Below are 16,781 nucleotides of genomic sequence, written 5' to 3' on the forward strand. Positions count from 1 at the left end.
ACATAAATGAACTATACAGTCAAACCAAATAATATCACATTGATATCTTTTAAAACAGTTTGCAAATTTTTAAGGAGAGGCAACAGATAAGAAAGCCTATATATAATAATGTACTACAGACATGTCATCTCATCTTGTTATAATTCAAACAATGCAGCTCAGCCTTACATGGTGGCTTTGATACCTTCAAAATATATATTATTATTATTATTATTGTAAAAGCAATCTGTGCTGTCCTAACCTTGTACAAATTCTTGTTGCTGCCCTAGAAGATGCTTCTCCTGAATTTACTAAAAATTGGGTCATTACCAAATCCAACATGTTAACAGAGAAATCTGCACTGTATAGTGGCTGGTAATCAAATCTGATACCATTAATCTAAGTCACGCACAATCACACTGAAATGTGTTTTAATTCTTTATTTTTCCTTTGATATACATTCACAGTTTAAAAAAACTCAGTTCAGGGCCTACAGTGAAAGTGAAACCTCAAAACAGCACAAGAACATGTATTACATCCCTATCCCTTAAAACAAAAACATTAGAACCCGTTAACACACCCTTTATGATACGGAAACATACTTCACATTATTGTCTCACATTCACAGTATAAAGTTGTAATCTTATAATACTCAAGGTCCCTTTTCAAACATGTAAAGAAGTAAAAGACAAAACTGCTAGGTATTATTTTCATGTATTTATCTGACCTTAATTTCCCTAGTGAATCAATTTAGTATGTCTATCTGTCAGTCTAAAATCTGAATGAGAGATTTGTATCTAAATCAAATCAAATGAGAATCAAATATGATGCTGACGGTAACAAGGAAAGTGTAACTTTGGCATAACAGGTTTGGGGACTTTGCTTTTGACAACAAGGAAAGTAATTTATTGTCAAGCAACATGTTTTATAATAACTGGTTTTATGATGATGAGGACTGACTTTGATGGATCAATACAACAAAATAAGAGAGAAGAGGAAAACAAAGACAAAGGATGCAGCAGTGGGATTTGCTTCTTGGCCTTTGGAAATAAATACTGGAATTCTGACTTGGCATGGCAAAATATTTTTTGATCATTTTGATAAATGCAATCTGTTTCAACAACAACTTAAAAACAACTGCTGTCAGTTGTTTTCGAACCTAGTCATATCACATTGTAAATGCAAGCTGGTTACCAATACTGGTTAGTAGAAATGTGTAAAAAGAACACTGTAATGTCAAGCTGAGGTAGAGGGGTACGAATCACATTTAGTGTAAGTTCATAAATAATGCAAATGAAAAATAGCATAGATTGAAAATAAAGGAGAACCTGAAGTTTAATCAGAAAGCTGGTTGCCAGCATGCAGGTATGGCAGTGTTTGTGGCAAATGTGTAGCCTTGCTGGTATAGTAAAATTGACACAGCAATTCCTACTAAGGTGAGGTTTGAGGTAGGGTTAACTATAGTATAGGCTTCAATGTGCAGTTGACTCAAAAAGAGTAGAGTTCCATTTATAAAGGCTAAAAAATCTGTCACAGCATTTCATGCACATTATTGTCAAGAAACCTGCATGTCTCATATCAGAGAGGAGTGAATGTTCACATGAAGTAACCACGTATCAGTGGAGAGCATGTCAGTGGAAAGAGAGCCTGAGAGAGAAGGTAACAGAATTCTGGTCCAGTGTTAGGATTACTGAAATCCAGGGGGTCAAATTGTAGGTGAGCTCAATGTGGATGCAGGCAATAGGGAAGGGGGAAGGCACATCACTAATTCTTTATCAGGGAACCGGTTTACTATCCCAGAACAGCTGACTCCATGCAACTAAGAAAAAGACAAAACAAATCAAAAATGTCATGTCAATGTATACTACCATTCAAAAGCTTGGGATTGGAAATAATTTTTTATGTTTTTGAAAGAAGTCTTTTTATTTGATCAAAAATACAGTAAGAACTGTAATATTGTAACAATTTAAAATAACCATCTTCCATTTCAACTATTTAATAAAATGTAATTTATTCCTGTAATGGCAAATCTGAATTTACTCCAGTCTTCAGTGTCACATGATCCTTTAGAAATCATTCTAACATGCTGATTTGGTGCTCAAGAAACATTTATTATTATTATCAATTGTGATAATTGAGCATCACAATTACAAAAATAATTGTGCTGCTTAATGTTTTTTAATACAGGGTTACATTTTATTTAGGATATTTTGTTAAATAGAAAGTTAAAATGATAGCATTTATTTGAACTTAAAATTTCTTGTAACAAGATAAAAGTCTTAACTTTTAAACTTTTTGACTTAAATGTCACTTTTGATCACTTGTAATGCATTCTTGCTGAATAAATGTAATATCTTAAAAATCTTACTAATCCCAAACATTTGAACACACATACACACAATATATATATAAAAGATTGACGTTACCTTTTTTAGTTGCTAATGCATCTGCACTTTAAGCAAATGGCGCTTGCCCTATGAATGATATAAAGAAAGTAACATTTTATTCTTTGTATTCTCCACTTTCTTTTTTGAATCACTATGTAGCTGTTAAATTACATTTCGCCATCATCATGATTTAGTTAACTCAGCACTGCATTGTTAAACCAGATTACCTGTTACCTGATCCGATAGCTCTTCACCATCATCAGGAGCTGGGATGATTCTGCCAGTCATGGGGGACACACCAAGCACCATGGGCTTCTTTTCTGATTTAGGACCTCCCTCCAAGACAACCACTATGAATTCTCTTTTGGGGTCTTCCAAAGCATGAGGTGCGCTTGATGTTTCAGCTGGAGAAACTTCCTCTGCCACCACTGTGCTCGCAACATCTGGTTCAACCACACTTTCTGTAACATCCACAACCGGACTTGCTGCTTCTTCTTCAACCACACTTACTGAAGTCTCCAAATCTGCACTTTCTGCAATCACCTCTGAACATGCCGCTGCCTTCACTTCTTCACCTTCTAGGACGCCTCCAACTACTGGAACAACAGGAACAACCTCTTCTGCTACTGTGGTTGCAGGTGTTTCCTCAGGTTCTTCAGTTGCTACAACAGGTGTGTCTTCAGTTACCAAGGTAAGTGGCGCCTCTTCTGGAACAGGTGCTACAGGCATCTCTTCAATCACCGGGGCAACTGATACCTCCTCTGCTTCTGGGGAAACTGGTACTGTTTCAACTACAGGGGCAGCTGGTGCCTCTTCAGTCACTGGGGAAACCAGCACCTCCTCTTCTATCACAGGATTATCAGATGCCTCTTCTGAGGAAACTGGTGTGTCAACTGTAGTCTCCAATGGTACTGGAGCCTCTTCCACCACTACAGCAACAGGGGGCTCCTCTACAACTGGAGAAACTTGTGCTTCCTCTACCACTGGAGCAACAAATACTTCTGCTATGGGTGAATCAACTGGTGTCTCCTCTGCTGCTGGAGTCTCTTCTACCACTGCAGCAACTGGTGGCTCCTCTAAAACTGGGGAAACTGGTGCTTCTTCTATCACTGGAGCAACAGACACTTCCTCTGCTACAGCAGCATCTGGTGCCTCTTCTGCTACCAGTGACACTGGTTCCTCTTCCATCACTGGTGCAATGGAAGCCAGCTCTATTGCTGGTTCACTTTCCAAATGATCTGTTGCAGGCACCTCAATGGGCTTCTCTGGTACAGCTTCAACGTGCATGTCTTCCACAGCTCCAGACTCCACAGGAACAACATCGATCACAGAGGCAGCAGCCAGCTCTACTGTTTCTGCATCTGCTGGGCTGACAGACTCTGACGGGGCCACTGCAAGACACGATCAAGCCATCCAATAATCATACAAAAAGCAGATATTAGATGTTTGAGGTAAAAAAAGTACTTATTTAGAGGTTTTATAAATTTAAAATAAGTTTTAGTTTAAATATTCTTCTAATAAATAATCATATTTCAGTGTGTGACTGTAGTTTAAAACAGCAGATGGATCTAGACACACACAATGGGAAAGAAAGAAATGAGACTGAAAGAGTGCAGAGGTTCATCCTCACTACAGCAGAGATACATCTAACAGCAAAGAAAAGAGCCTAAGTTAAGTTTAAGTGCATTCATGTGATCTATGGTGTGCATATTTCACAGAATGTAAGAGACTTTCAGCAAGTATCATTTGTGTTATCACCATGCAGCTCAATTTAAGAGTTTCCCATTATTCAAAACATGCAGTACATGAAGAGGCTTTACTGCCAAATATCACCTAGAAAAGGACACACCACATATTTGATCACCACAAAAATTAAGAGATGAAACTAACATTTTGGGATGGATTTTTGAATGTAGGGATGATGTCGTAGAATATAAATGTACAGCATTTACTTTTAAAATAGAGGATGAACTTGCCAGATGTAATATTTCAGTTTGTAAAGTTTTCAGAAAAAAAATTAAACACAGAGAATATCTTTTTGATATTTATCCATAATTTTATTATTTGAATCTTTGAATCCCTTATTCATTTTTATTACACGATTGCAATTTTCCAAGTAAACGAGCAATTTCATTGAATCACATACATACTTGAGCTCCTTGATAAGTTACTGAGTTCCTTGTCAGATCAGTCATACAGAGGAATATAAAGGGAAAACTAATACAGAAACACAGCTGGCCTAGTTGCTAGGAAGCAAAAGACTCACAGATTTCACAATATTAACTGGCGTGTACCAACTAAGTGATATCTGGCAGAGAAGCACGTTGCTGTTATTACAGAACAAATAAAAAACATACAGCAGTACATTTGCAGTGTCTTTGTTGTGCCTCAAGGATGAGGTAAGGCAGGATAGAAGTTAAAAATAACAGAAGGCTGGCTCAGATTTGTGAGGTTGAGAGGACAGAGAGTGAAACTGAGTGTAAGAAACAGGACAGGAGTAGATAGTATGAAGTGTGTCCACTGGAATGTTTGGTCACATGTAACAAAAAGCAGCAGCTTTGGATTCTCACAGTGGTTTCTACAGTTATCCTTACTTGAAAATAAGTTCATTAATATAATTTAAATATTCCAGCATAGTCCAGGAATATAATAAAAATATACACAATAAGGTGTGTGCCATTTAGTGGGATTACATTATTGCACTGCAACGATCAAATCCTGTTCTATAACACACCAATGGAAACCGAGGAAGTACAGTATGATGACGACTACATAGTCAATCACATACACTATCGTTCAGTTATGCGTGTCTCTGAGCTCCTTACAACTTCAGTTAATGACTAATCGATCTAATTGGAAGGGAGGAAAAATAACGATAGATAGACAGACATGCAGGTCTGCGATAAAACGATAAAGTAAGTCTCTAAATGTTGTTCAAGTGACCCGTTTTGTTCTTTCTTGAGATTTGAGGATGACCTTTCCGATTAAGCAAGACAGTGACCGTTTTGTTACAGGACGTTTGAATCTTCTGTATCTTGTGTGTGTAGGTGAGTGTTTGAGTACCCACGAGGCATTCAGGCCTCTGTACCAGTAGCCTCTGCTACTGCCTCGTCTGCGGAGGCTGCTGGCGTACCATTGCTCTCTGACACCGGCTCTTCAGCTTGGATGACTGGAGTTACAACAGCCTCTGCTGCTGCCTCTACTTCCTCTGCAACCTTCTGCACTTCCTCTGCCACCGCTGCCACCGCTGCCACCTCCTCTGCCGTCTCAGCAACAACCTCTGCCACTTCAGCAACCACCTCTGCAGTCTCTGCAACCGCTTCGGCAACCTTTTCCACAACAGTCTCAAGGGTTCCCGTCTCCTCTCTGGTGGCCAAGACCTCAGGTGCTTCAGCAGCTACAGCCTCCTCAGGTGCTTCAGCAGCTACATCCTCCTCAGCTGCGGTCTCTACGGCTTCTGCCTCCTCTGCACCAGCTTCTTCTAAACGGACAACAGAGGAGGAAAAATTAAGCATCAAGCGGTTTCCTTTTTTTTCTCTCTCTCTCTCTCTCTCTCTCTCTCTCTCTCTCTCTTTTTTTTAGCATATTCAATCAATTTTGAATCTCACATAGAAATGACCAGGTCATATGAAATTAAATTATATTTTGTGGAATTAAATGTTTAATTGCAACTAATTACCTAAGGAAAATTACATTTTACATCATAGTCATGGTAGTATTATTTCAACTGAATTTAATTTATGCTAATTTCCTAGGAACATCAGCCTGGCTAACAATATAGCAGGATCAAAAAAACATTATTGATAAAATGTTTACACTGCCACCATGCCTTACAAAATTTCTCACGCACACAGCATCCATCTTACCAACCTGGAAATACCTGGAAAGTCCTCATCATAAGCGTATACAAGGAATATAAATCTAGCTTTGTCTAAATCATTCACAACATTATCACTACAGGCAGCATGCAAAACCCAAGAACGAGGAGGGAGGGTGTAAAGAGAAATTGAACAGAGACAATAGGGAGAAAGGAGCTAGGAGGACAGGTGAGGAGAAGAAATACAAAGATGGCTGAGTCTTACCATCTGTTCAAAGTTAGCAGTACCAGCAACTCTGTGAATTCCAGCAACACAGAATGACAACCAAAGAGCTTTGTTGTGCGTGTTTAATAAGTTAACCCACAGAGGGAAGCTTTCTTTTACATGTCTTTCACCAATATCGACTGTATTACACCACAATAAACATTTTAAATAAGGGTTTCAATGGAATGAAGAGAAACTATAAATAAAAAAAAATATCAGTTCAATGAAAAAGCAGGACTCATAATGGCATTAACTCAGGAGAGATTCATCCAAAAAGTCCTGACTGAAGACTATAGGTGCCCAGCCCCGACTCTCCAAATTAGTTTACTCTGGAAAGAGTCAGAACAAAGAGACAGTTAGGAAAGCAAGGAAAGAGATTAGTTAAAGTTTTGAGTTCGTAGTTCAATATCATGCTTTCATAGTTCTGTTTTGGCATTTGAAAGACCACAGTATAAACTGTGCTTAGTGCTAATGATATTGGCTGGCAAGTCTTTCTGTACTGGACTGCAGTGACTAATAGAGGATCACAGGTAAATAAGTAGGGAAAGAGGGTTGTGAGAGAGAATAGGAGTGCACAGGGGTGCAGATGGATCATATACATGGTTTATTAAGGAGAGTGACAGTGTCAAAGAGAAATGCACCCAGTTCTGATTAACAGGCTTTCTGACAAATAGGATCAGGTGGGTTAGAGGGGTAGGGCATGAGGACAACTACTCAATCCAATCTCAACAACACCAAGAAAAAAATATGCAGAAATTCATCAAAACCAATAAATAAGGCTTCCTCAGCTCACTTTTCTGGTTTTCCATTTTAAGATGAACTGTTGAAGCTCTAGGCTCTTCATAAACAAGCATTTTGTTTTTGCAGTTTAGCCATTAGATAATCTAATATCTGCCCATTGTAGTGTCATTACAGGATATTTGATAAAACTTAAAAAGTTGATCCTACTTGGCATAGAGCAAATATTAATCAGAAGAACAGGTCATAATCTATGTGCCAAGAATATAATTTTTGCCCATTGTCCTGAGACTGAAAGGTAGAGGGCAACATCATTTAGTTACCTTTGACCCTCAGAAAACAAGGCTGTAATACATTTCCAGATTACTCAGAAATAACTCCCAAACATACTTGTTATGCAGCTGTTCAGACCAGGCAAGTTAAACCACAAGTTAGTTTTAGCAAAACAAACTAAGGCCCAGTTTCACAGACAGGGCTTAGGCTAAGCCAGGATTAGACTTTATTTCAATTAAGGGATTAAAGTAGCTTTTATAAAATGTTCACTTGGGGGGGGGCATTACTAGTGTGCATCTTTAGACAAAATAACGGCTCTGACATTTTTTAAGATATGTCAGTCAAAGTTACTTTCAGTTAAAGCAGCTCAAACATGCATTTTAGTCTAGGACTTAAGCCTTGTCTGTGAAACTGGGGGTAAATGGATCCCACTGGTTTTAAGACAAACTGATGTGTTACACAGATTTAAAGGGTTTGTTCACCCAAAAATGAAAACTGTCATTAATCACCCTCATGTCGTTCCACACCAATAAGTACTTTGTTCATCTTCGGAACACAAATTAAGATCTTTTTATGAAATCCGAGAGTTTTTTTAATCCTCCATAGACAGCAATTTAACCACCACTTTCAAGTTCCAGAAAGGTAATAAAGACATTGTTAAAACAGTCAACATGACTACAGTGGTTCCACCTTAAATTTTATGAAGCGACGAGAATACTTTTTGTGCGCAAAAACAAAGATAACGACTATATTCAAAAATATCTTCTCTTCTGTGTCATTCTCATACGTTGTTTATGTTCAGCGCTTCAAGGCTCTACATCAGAACGCCGGCTCAGTATTGGCCGACGCTTTTCACGTGATCATCACTACGCATTTGTGTGATGATGGCGCAGGAGCCGGCCAATAATGAGTCGCATTCAGATGTAGAGCCTTAGTACCTTTCTGGACCTTGAAAGTGGTGGTTAAATTGCCGTTTATGGAGGAGTCAGAGAGCTCTCAGGTTTCATCAAAAATATCTTAAAGGATTAGTCCACTCTAGTTACTCTAGATTAGTCCATCCTACTTACGGAAAAAACTAGACTGGTTCCGTGTTTGTTCCGTAAGTAGAATAGGAAAGGCGTAGGACATACAGCGTAAGCGTTTTGAAGAATGCGGAAAGCGGAAATACGTTCAAGGCATTATTTTGTGTTTATAAAGCATATACATTGTTTTTTTTTTTTTAAAGAAAATAACCGATCGTTTCGCTAGATAAGACCCTTATTCCTCGTCTGAGATCGCGTAGAACGCTTTGAAGCGGCACTGAAACTGTAATTTTGACCATCAACCGTTGGAGGCCATTGAAGTCCACTATAAGGAGAAAAATCCTGGAACGTTTTCATCAAAAACCTTAATTTCTTTTCGACTGAAGAAAGAAAGACATGAACATCTTGGATGACATGGGGGTGAGTAAATTATCAGGAAAATTTTATTTAAAAGTGGACTAATCCTTTAATTTGTGTTCCGAAGATGAAGGTCTTACGGGTTTGGAATGACATGAGGGTGAGTAATTAATGACATAATTTTCATTTTTGGGTGAACTAACCCTTTAAGTCAATTTAAATATAGAAGTTATTTATTATGTTACATCATGGAGAAAAAAAAAACTCACCATCGCCATTCTCCCCACCTAAAAAGAACAACAAAAATATTAAATGTTACATTACAAATCTGTCAGTGAAGCCTGAAGCTGCTGTATAAAGCTTACCGTCAACAGCCACTTACTTATATTAGATCACATAATACATTATATTCTCTTATTTATAATACTCGAATGAGAGACAGTGTTTTAATGCTGTGGTCATTAAGATAATACAGCTTAATAGTGCTTTGGCTCAGATGCAGGAGTTTTAGAGAAGCTTGGATATGATACAATTATTCAATGTGGTGGAAGTGCATTTGGCAAGACTGTGACAGAGGGGACAAGAGGCCAACATATCTTTTGTTATGGTTATGATGTGTTGGAAGCGCCACGATGGATTATTTATAACTTTTAGGGGTTACTATTAGTGATGCGTTTCATTTAATATCTGTAACAAGATGCCAAAGAACATTATTTCACTATAAACCTCACAGGTATGAGAAGGCTATACTACCAGTATTCAAATTTCTGTAAACAAGTAAATGATTTCCACTCATGCACCCTATTTAAAACTACTCATCTGAATCCTAAAGGTTACACACTGACCAAGTTACAATGATGAAAGTGGAATTGACACTGTGAAAACAAGACCGTAGTTGAGACTTACTCTTGGGTGGCCATGGTTTGGGTTTCCACTCAGACTTGGGACGAGCACTAATTTCAGAAACACGGTCATCAAAACGTGCTTTGTCTGTTGCAACTGTTTTGTAAGCCTAGCAGAGAATATAAAAAATATATTAATTCAACAAGTTTATGATCTGACATCAATCTATATCAATGTTTTGAGTTTTAATCAAACTTACATATGCCAAGGAACCTGCGAAGGCTCCACCGCAGAGGACGGCGTAAAACAAATTCTCGCCGGAGCCGCCAGGGACCGATGACATGAGCCTCCGTGGAACTACTGCATAGAGAACAGAGGAGTAAGGGAATGATTTTGGATCAGCATATTAGTTGAAGCAATGATTGCGGTCTCATTTCGAAGGCTGCGTCCTCCGGAGGTTGCATTTGTTAGCTGCATACATCATCAATAATGTCTCCTTCTAAAACAGTAATCATTATATAATGTTATTTGTTGTGAAGCATAAATTGTTGGAATTTCTTTATGACTTTGAAATTTAATGGTTACTTTACAATGAGGCAGCCTCAATGACATATGCGGCCGACAAGCGTGAATCCTTTCTTTCTCTCTCTCTATATATATATATATATATATATATATATATATATATATATATATATATATATATATATATATATATATATATATATATATATATATATATATATATATATATATATATATATATATATATATATATATATATATATATTCAATAGTATAATAGAAGTTATAATATTATTTGTGGTTAATAGTTAATGCTTTAGTTAAAGTGCCTGGCACAGAGATTGACCTCCATGGCAGTAACATGGAGGTCCTGAAATGCTTCCTGCCCAGTAGGTCACTGCCTGATTGGATTCCTGGCAATGGTTACAGGTAGCTATAAATACGCCTGTCAGCACTCATCTAGGTATTTAAACATTGCGTTTTTGCATTTCCATGACTCAGAAGTATGCAGATAATCATAAGTGAATAGCATCTCGCACTCTATGGTTAAGTATTAAAAAGTCTCAACATAAAGTTGAAAATTCAGGTAACTTTAAATTCAGTAACTCTATATAAAAGTTACACTGCAACAGTTAAAGGGTTAGTTCACCCAAAAGTGAAAATAATGTCATTAATTACTCACCCTCATGTCGTTCCACACCTATAAGACCTTCATTCATCTTCAGAACACAAATTAAGATATTTTTGTTGAAATCCGATGGCTCCGTGAGGCCTGCATAGCTAGCAATGCCACTTCCTCTCTCAAGATCCATTAATGTACTAAAAACATATTTAAATCAGTTCATGTGAGTACAGTGGTTCAATATTAATATTATAAAGCGACGAGAATATTTTTGGTGCCCCAAAAAACAAATTAACGACTTATTTGGTGATGGCCGATTTCAAAACACTGCTTCATGAAGCTTCAGAGCGTTATGAATCTTATGTGTCAAATCATGATTCGGCTCGCATGTCAAACCGGCAAACTGCTGAAATCACGTGACTTTGGCGCTCCGAACAGCTGCTGATTCAACACGATGATTCATAACGCTCCGAAGCTTCCTGAAGCAGTGTTTTGAAATCGACCATCACTATATAAGTCGTTATTTCGCTTTATAATATTAATATTGAACCACTGTACTCACATGAACTGATTTAAATATGTTTTTAGTACATTAATGGATCTTGAGAGAGGAAATATCATTGCTGGCTATGAAGGCCTCACTGAGCCATTGGATTTCAACAAAAATATCTTAATTTGTGTTCTGAAGATGAACGAAGGTCTTACGGGTGTGGAATGACATGAGGGTGAGTAATAAATGACAGAATTTTCATTTTTGGGTGAACTAACCCTTTAAGTTTATATAAACATATGTATTGGTCAATTATTCCTCTAAATATAAAATAAGAATTAAGCATTATTTTGTCTATTTTCTTACCTAGATAACTGTTTAATAACCAAATACTTTATTTTATATACTATAACTGAATGGCTATCTTAGTACTGCTGACAGTTCCTTGTCCTAAAAAAAAAAAAAAAATTGAGGTCAGGGAGCAACAGATTTAGAAAACCATCAGTTCAGTCCAATCATGATGATCAGAGCGCAAAGATCATTGTGACACAGTAGAGGAGACTTTTTTTCAGGAATATCTCATTGAGCGGAATTTTCTCATTAAGATAATCCAATCACTTGTGCCCAGCTTGAGTAAATAGGTGCTAGACACCTCTGTGTTATTTATACCAACTAATCTGTTAATCTTTCCCCGGAGTCAAAGGGTGAAGCAAATAGAAAACGAGACATGCTTAGTTAGACTACTCAGAAGTTACCAACACAAATTTTTTAATATCAGACACTGATGAAAATATCTAGCTCGGCAATGGACGATATAATACCTATATTTACATAAAACAATTTAACAACAGCAAATAAGACAACTGCTGAAATTAAACAAACATGTATTTCACAAAATAAATAATTTTCACAATATGGCAGTCATCTCTGTCTTATATTGACACCTAGTGGTGTGGATGCACAGTTTACATTTCAGTTACAGATGCTACTGGAGATGCCCTGTTTGCAGAGTCACAATTATTTTATTCTGTGAATGTGTCTAATATTATTTTTACTTTAATAACAGGCATACTATAAAAGGACAGTTCACCATTTACAACATAATCATCAATTACTCAACCTTGTGTCTGTTGAAAGCATGTCCCGTTCTCTTAAAACATCTATCCTACAAATCACCCTCCAAAAAAGATTTATCACAGCTTGATACTGGAACGGTTGAGCGAACAAGAATTAGAATGAAAGGCTTTGAGCAAGTGTAGGCATACGTCCATCCGCTCATGGCTATTTGAGGAGATATTTAGTGGGTAGGACACACAGTCTGATTCAGTCTATGTGTACATTGCTCAATTCAACAAATTTGTGTGTGATATTCTTATTAACTATTACAAACATCCTAACCTAGATTTTCACATACATTCATCTAACAGTCAAGCAACAGCAAGGGCAGACAAAGGTCTTGCTTTAAGAATGTCTGCATGTTTATTTAAACAACCAGGGTTTCCCAACAGGGGTTTCTGAGCCCTCCTGGGGTACATTAAGGAACTGTGGGGGGTCTGTGAGATTGAAATGCCAGTGCTAAATTCAATTCAAAACATAAATGTTTTAAAGACTAACACAGGGGTTTGGGTGTCAAAAAATTAGGAAACGCAAGGGATCGCAAAAGTTTTGCAAGGGAATGCAAACATTTCTCAGGGGAAAGCAAAAGCATTTAAATATTTTTTGCCTCCCATCTCATATTTTCAATCATCATGTCCCTTTGAAAGCTCTGTAGAAATTGCTAGTAAATTGCACAAATAAATTACAAAGAATATTTTTTTACAACGTACAGAATAGGTATTACTATATAATGAATAGCTGGAAACTTTTCATGGGAATTAACGGGAATATGTGGGAATTAACGGGAATATGTGGGAATTAACAGGAATTAATGGGAATAAACAGGGAATTTGCAAAATTGCAGGTTAGCCTATAACAGGGTACTTAAATGTAGTTAAAAAAAACATCTTGCAACATAATTTTGGTTAAAACAACCATATTTAATGCAATTTTAGTTTAGCAAATTCCTCACACAGCACTACTTACTGCAGGGCTATTGAGGCCACACCCCCTGCATGCACTGTGCATTCCCCCAGTCCATAACATGCACATTTGATCAAAAATACAGAAAAAAACTGTAATATTGTGAAACATAACTACAATTTAAAATAATGGTATAATAATTGATATACATAAAAATATAATTTATTTCTGTGATAAAAGCTAAATTTTCAGCATCATTTCTCCAGTCTTCAGTGTCACATGATCCTTCAGATATCATTCCAACATGCTAACACAACTGTTTCCAACAATAATAACAAATAAGTATCAAATCAGCTAAATTGATTTCTGAAGGATCATGTGACACTGAAATAAATAACACATAACAATTGCTCCAATAAAAATATTTAATTTACATATTTACTAAATTATAATTGAATGCGAAAAATAAACTTATTTCATGTTATGACCAAATAAAATGTTTATATTTGTTTTATATGATACATGTATATGATACATTTTATATCAATATTATAAATTAATGTATAATGTATACATTTCCCAAATTTCCAATTAATTACCATAAATTCCTGTTAAGTTCCCGTGGAAAGTTTTCGGAAATTTATAGGAAACTTTCCGCCCCTTTGCAACCCTAATAATGAATAATATAGAAAAGGTAGTAGGCCCTACCTAAAGAATAATACTAGTACCTAATGGAACGGTCACTAATAGCTAAAATATAAGAACTGGTAGCATGAAATATTAGTAAGTTTTAAGAATTAATTGTTAAAACGGCTTGCCGTAGTAGCCTACAGCCACTGAGTTCCATAGGTCCGCGTGCACGAGTCTATAGCTCGACCACGTACACAACCACGTGAGCTATACGTGGAAACATTCTATGGCACCCTTAGAACACTGAAGGTCACAAAGCAAGCGCAGTATGAGTACTTAAACCATGATGTCAAACATCAAATTTCAACTGATTCCCTATTACGCAAGTTCGCGTTTCATAATCCATTGAAGTGACGACGGAATGAATTTGACAGAACAAACATTAATCGAATCACGTTCAATAGTCCACAACTAAACTAACTTTTCACAATGTTTAAAATGCAAAGATAGTCAGTGCATTTTCAATACTGTGCAAAATTAATATTAGTGCAGATTTGCAGTGCCCAAGATGGCTACATTCTCGTGTGCCAGGCTGCGGTTTTTAAATGTGTACATTGTGTTCCCTGCCAATGACACGGTGAATGTGTGTTCATGTGGTAGGCGTGTAACCTCTGACTAGCAATAAAACGTGACAATTATCTCGAAAGTCATTTAAAAAAAATGTAAAGCACCAAAAGCCGCCGACTGACCTTCATGTCCCCTTAACCCTAAACTACATGTCACCGGTCAAGAAAATGTTGCATTATGATACAAGTTCAGGTCAAGCACATTTTCATTGTCCGCAAGAGTCGAAATGCGTGAAATAGGACAATTAGCAGATCACGAAAGACTAAAACGCAACAAATATACTGCAAATGATATGATATATAGGTAGAAATAACACTTCGTTCACGTTACAGACAGTATTGTCCTCACCATCCCTATAGATGTGTGCGCGGTTCAGGGACTGTCGCGCCAGAGGCCCACACCTCTGCCAGGCTGCTCTGCACGCAAACATCGTCCAAACTACCACGGGAGGAAAGCAGCGTGCGAGTCCAATGGAGGCGCAATGAATGACTGTGAAAGTGCAGATACTTGGGGGGGAGGAGTGAACATGAGGGGAGGAGAAAACGCTCATCTAATCCCCCCTCTGCTAGGATTCACTGGCACGCTGGCCTCAAACTCAAAGCAAAGAAGTAACATTTGATTTTACTCAAATGCTTTTCAACCACATTCGTATCCGCTTAATTTATGTTACAGACATTAAAAATAGAAAAATCACTGGATTTGAAGTTCCACAGACACTCGTTTACTAAGATTTACCAGCAAACACAGAACATTTTCCCTCCCCTGTTGTTGTAGACTCCAATGGTTGTTTTCTAGGTTTCATAACCAAAAACTAATGTTCCCAGAGTGTTGCAGAATGTTTTTTGTGTGACAACATTAAAACTGTAGATTAGCTTCTTTAATGTTTGTTAATTTGGCTTGAAAAAGCCAACTTACTGATCTACTACTTTTTATTCTTCTACTAAATTTCTAAAGGCCAAACTAGGACTGGACCATCAGACTGTTCTGACTCGAGTTGCTGTATCTTTTCAGACTGATCTGGCTTATGGTTTTCCTAAAAATGCTGATCAAATCTCTGAAAAATCCCAGACTTTCATTGAAGGAATGTTCAAATGAGCCAAGACTGTTCAAACTCCATCTGACAAAATTAAAATTTTGACAGTACAGAGGTTTATTAAACTCCATTAGCTGCCATTCTATGTACTATTTCTAAGCCATTGAGACTCATTTAAGCTTCCATTCTAATATTTCTAATCCATCCATCTATCTATCTATCTATCTATCTGGGGTGTTTCCTCCGAGGAGGCAAGGGAGGCAGTGCCTCCTCAAAAAAAAAAAAATAGGATGAGAAAATAATCCATATTACATATAAAACAACACAAATTTTACAAATTATGACATTAAAAAGTCACATGTATTTCTTAAGGAACACTGCCCAACAGCGACACCTGCAGGTAAAGTTACAGCAGGAGTCATGCCTCCCTTTGCTCTCATAGGAAACCATAGAAAACCATTAGACCCCTATATCGTGCCGGGGTTTTGTGGGGGGTAATTGAGAATGAATGGGGGAAAGTCACGTGAGAGGAGGCAATGTCTCCATCGCGCTATGATTGGATGTAATTGGTTATGATTGGATATGATTGGTTTGTGAGATAAATCCCGCCTCTTGTTGACGCACGTTCCGCGCGTCAGTTTGACTGAATAAATGATGCCGTCAATTGGAAGACTAATTGAAAAGTAAGTAAACAGATCACAGTTAGATATCACCGCTTTATGTCACGTCAAAATCAAACTTGAAATGGACTGAAAACATGATGACTGCGGGGGTTTTAGTGCAATCAGCTTGGTGAAATTAAAAATACAATTCGTGTCTGTGACAGACGGTGTTTACAGAGCATGACTGATGATCCAAAATATCCTAGGTTGACAATTAAAAAGAAAAACAGCAATACACAAATAAAATATATTGTTTAAATAATTATTGCTTTTAGTTATTTTGGAATGAATGTAGAAATGCTTAAAACACTAACTTGATGAGATTGACTTGGTTTTGATAAATAGAACATTACATTGTTAATGTAAAATTACAAAATAGAATTGTATTTAGTTTTTTTTTCTTTTTTGATGTAAAGTAATGTTCATTTAACAAGGAAGATGTGTCAGCGTTAAGAGTAATGCATGAATTTACATTGATTCATAAAAAAATTG

The 16,781-nt window shown here is 37.0% G+C and overlaps 1 protein-coding gene across 3 annotated transcripts; it reads right to left on the bottom strand.

The window, feature by feature from the left end:
- Window positions 1–404: 404 nt before the first annotated feature.
- On the bottom strand, window positions 405–15,174 carry mgarpa (mitochondria localized glutamic acid rich protein a). Of its 3 annotated transcripts, none has more exons than XM_048175924.1 (8): window positions 14,943–15,174; window positions 9,941–10,041; window positions 9,745–9,850; window positions 9,108–9,125; window positions 5,500–5,847; window positions 2,601–3,757; window positions 2,406–2,453; window positions 405–1,798 (listed from the first exon to the last, which is right to left on the bottom strand). In XM_048175924.1, the coding sequence occupies exons 1-7, from the start codon at window positions 15,142–15,144 to the stop codon at window positions 2,418–2,420; spliced, it is 1,968 nt and encodes a 655-aa protein (XP_048031881.1). In that variant the 5' UTR covers window positions 15,145–15,174; the 3' UTR covers window positions 405–1,798; window positions 2,406–2,417. The 3 variants fall into 3 exon arrangements, with proteins under 3 accessions (XP_048031881.1, XP_048031883.1, XP_048031884.1); XM_048175926.1 differs by having other exon boundaries at window positions 2,594–3,757; XM_048175927.1 differs by lacking the exons at window positions 405–1,798; window positions 2,406–2,453; window positions 2,601–3,757; window positions 5,500–5,847 and adding an exon at window positions 6,518–6,777 and having other exon boundaries at window positions 14,943–15,158.
- Window positions 15,175–16,781: the final 1,607 nt, after the last annotated feature.

This window comes from Megalobrama amblycephala, linkage group LG23 (assembly GCF_018812025.1).
Source record: "Megalobrama amblycephala isolate DHTTF-2021 linkage group LG23, ASM1881202v1, whole genome shotgun sequence".
Lineage (NCBI taxonomy): Eukaryota > Metazoa > Chordata > Actinopteri > Cypriniformes > Xenocyprididae > Megalobrama > Megalobrama amblycephala.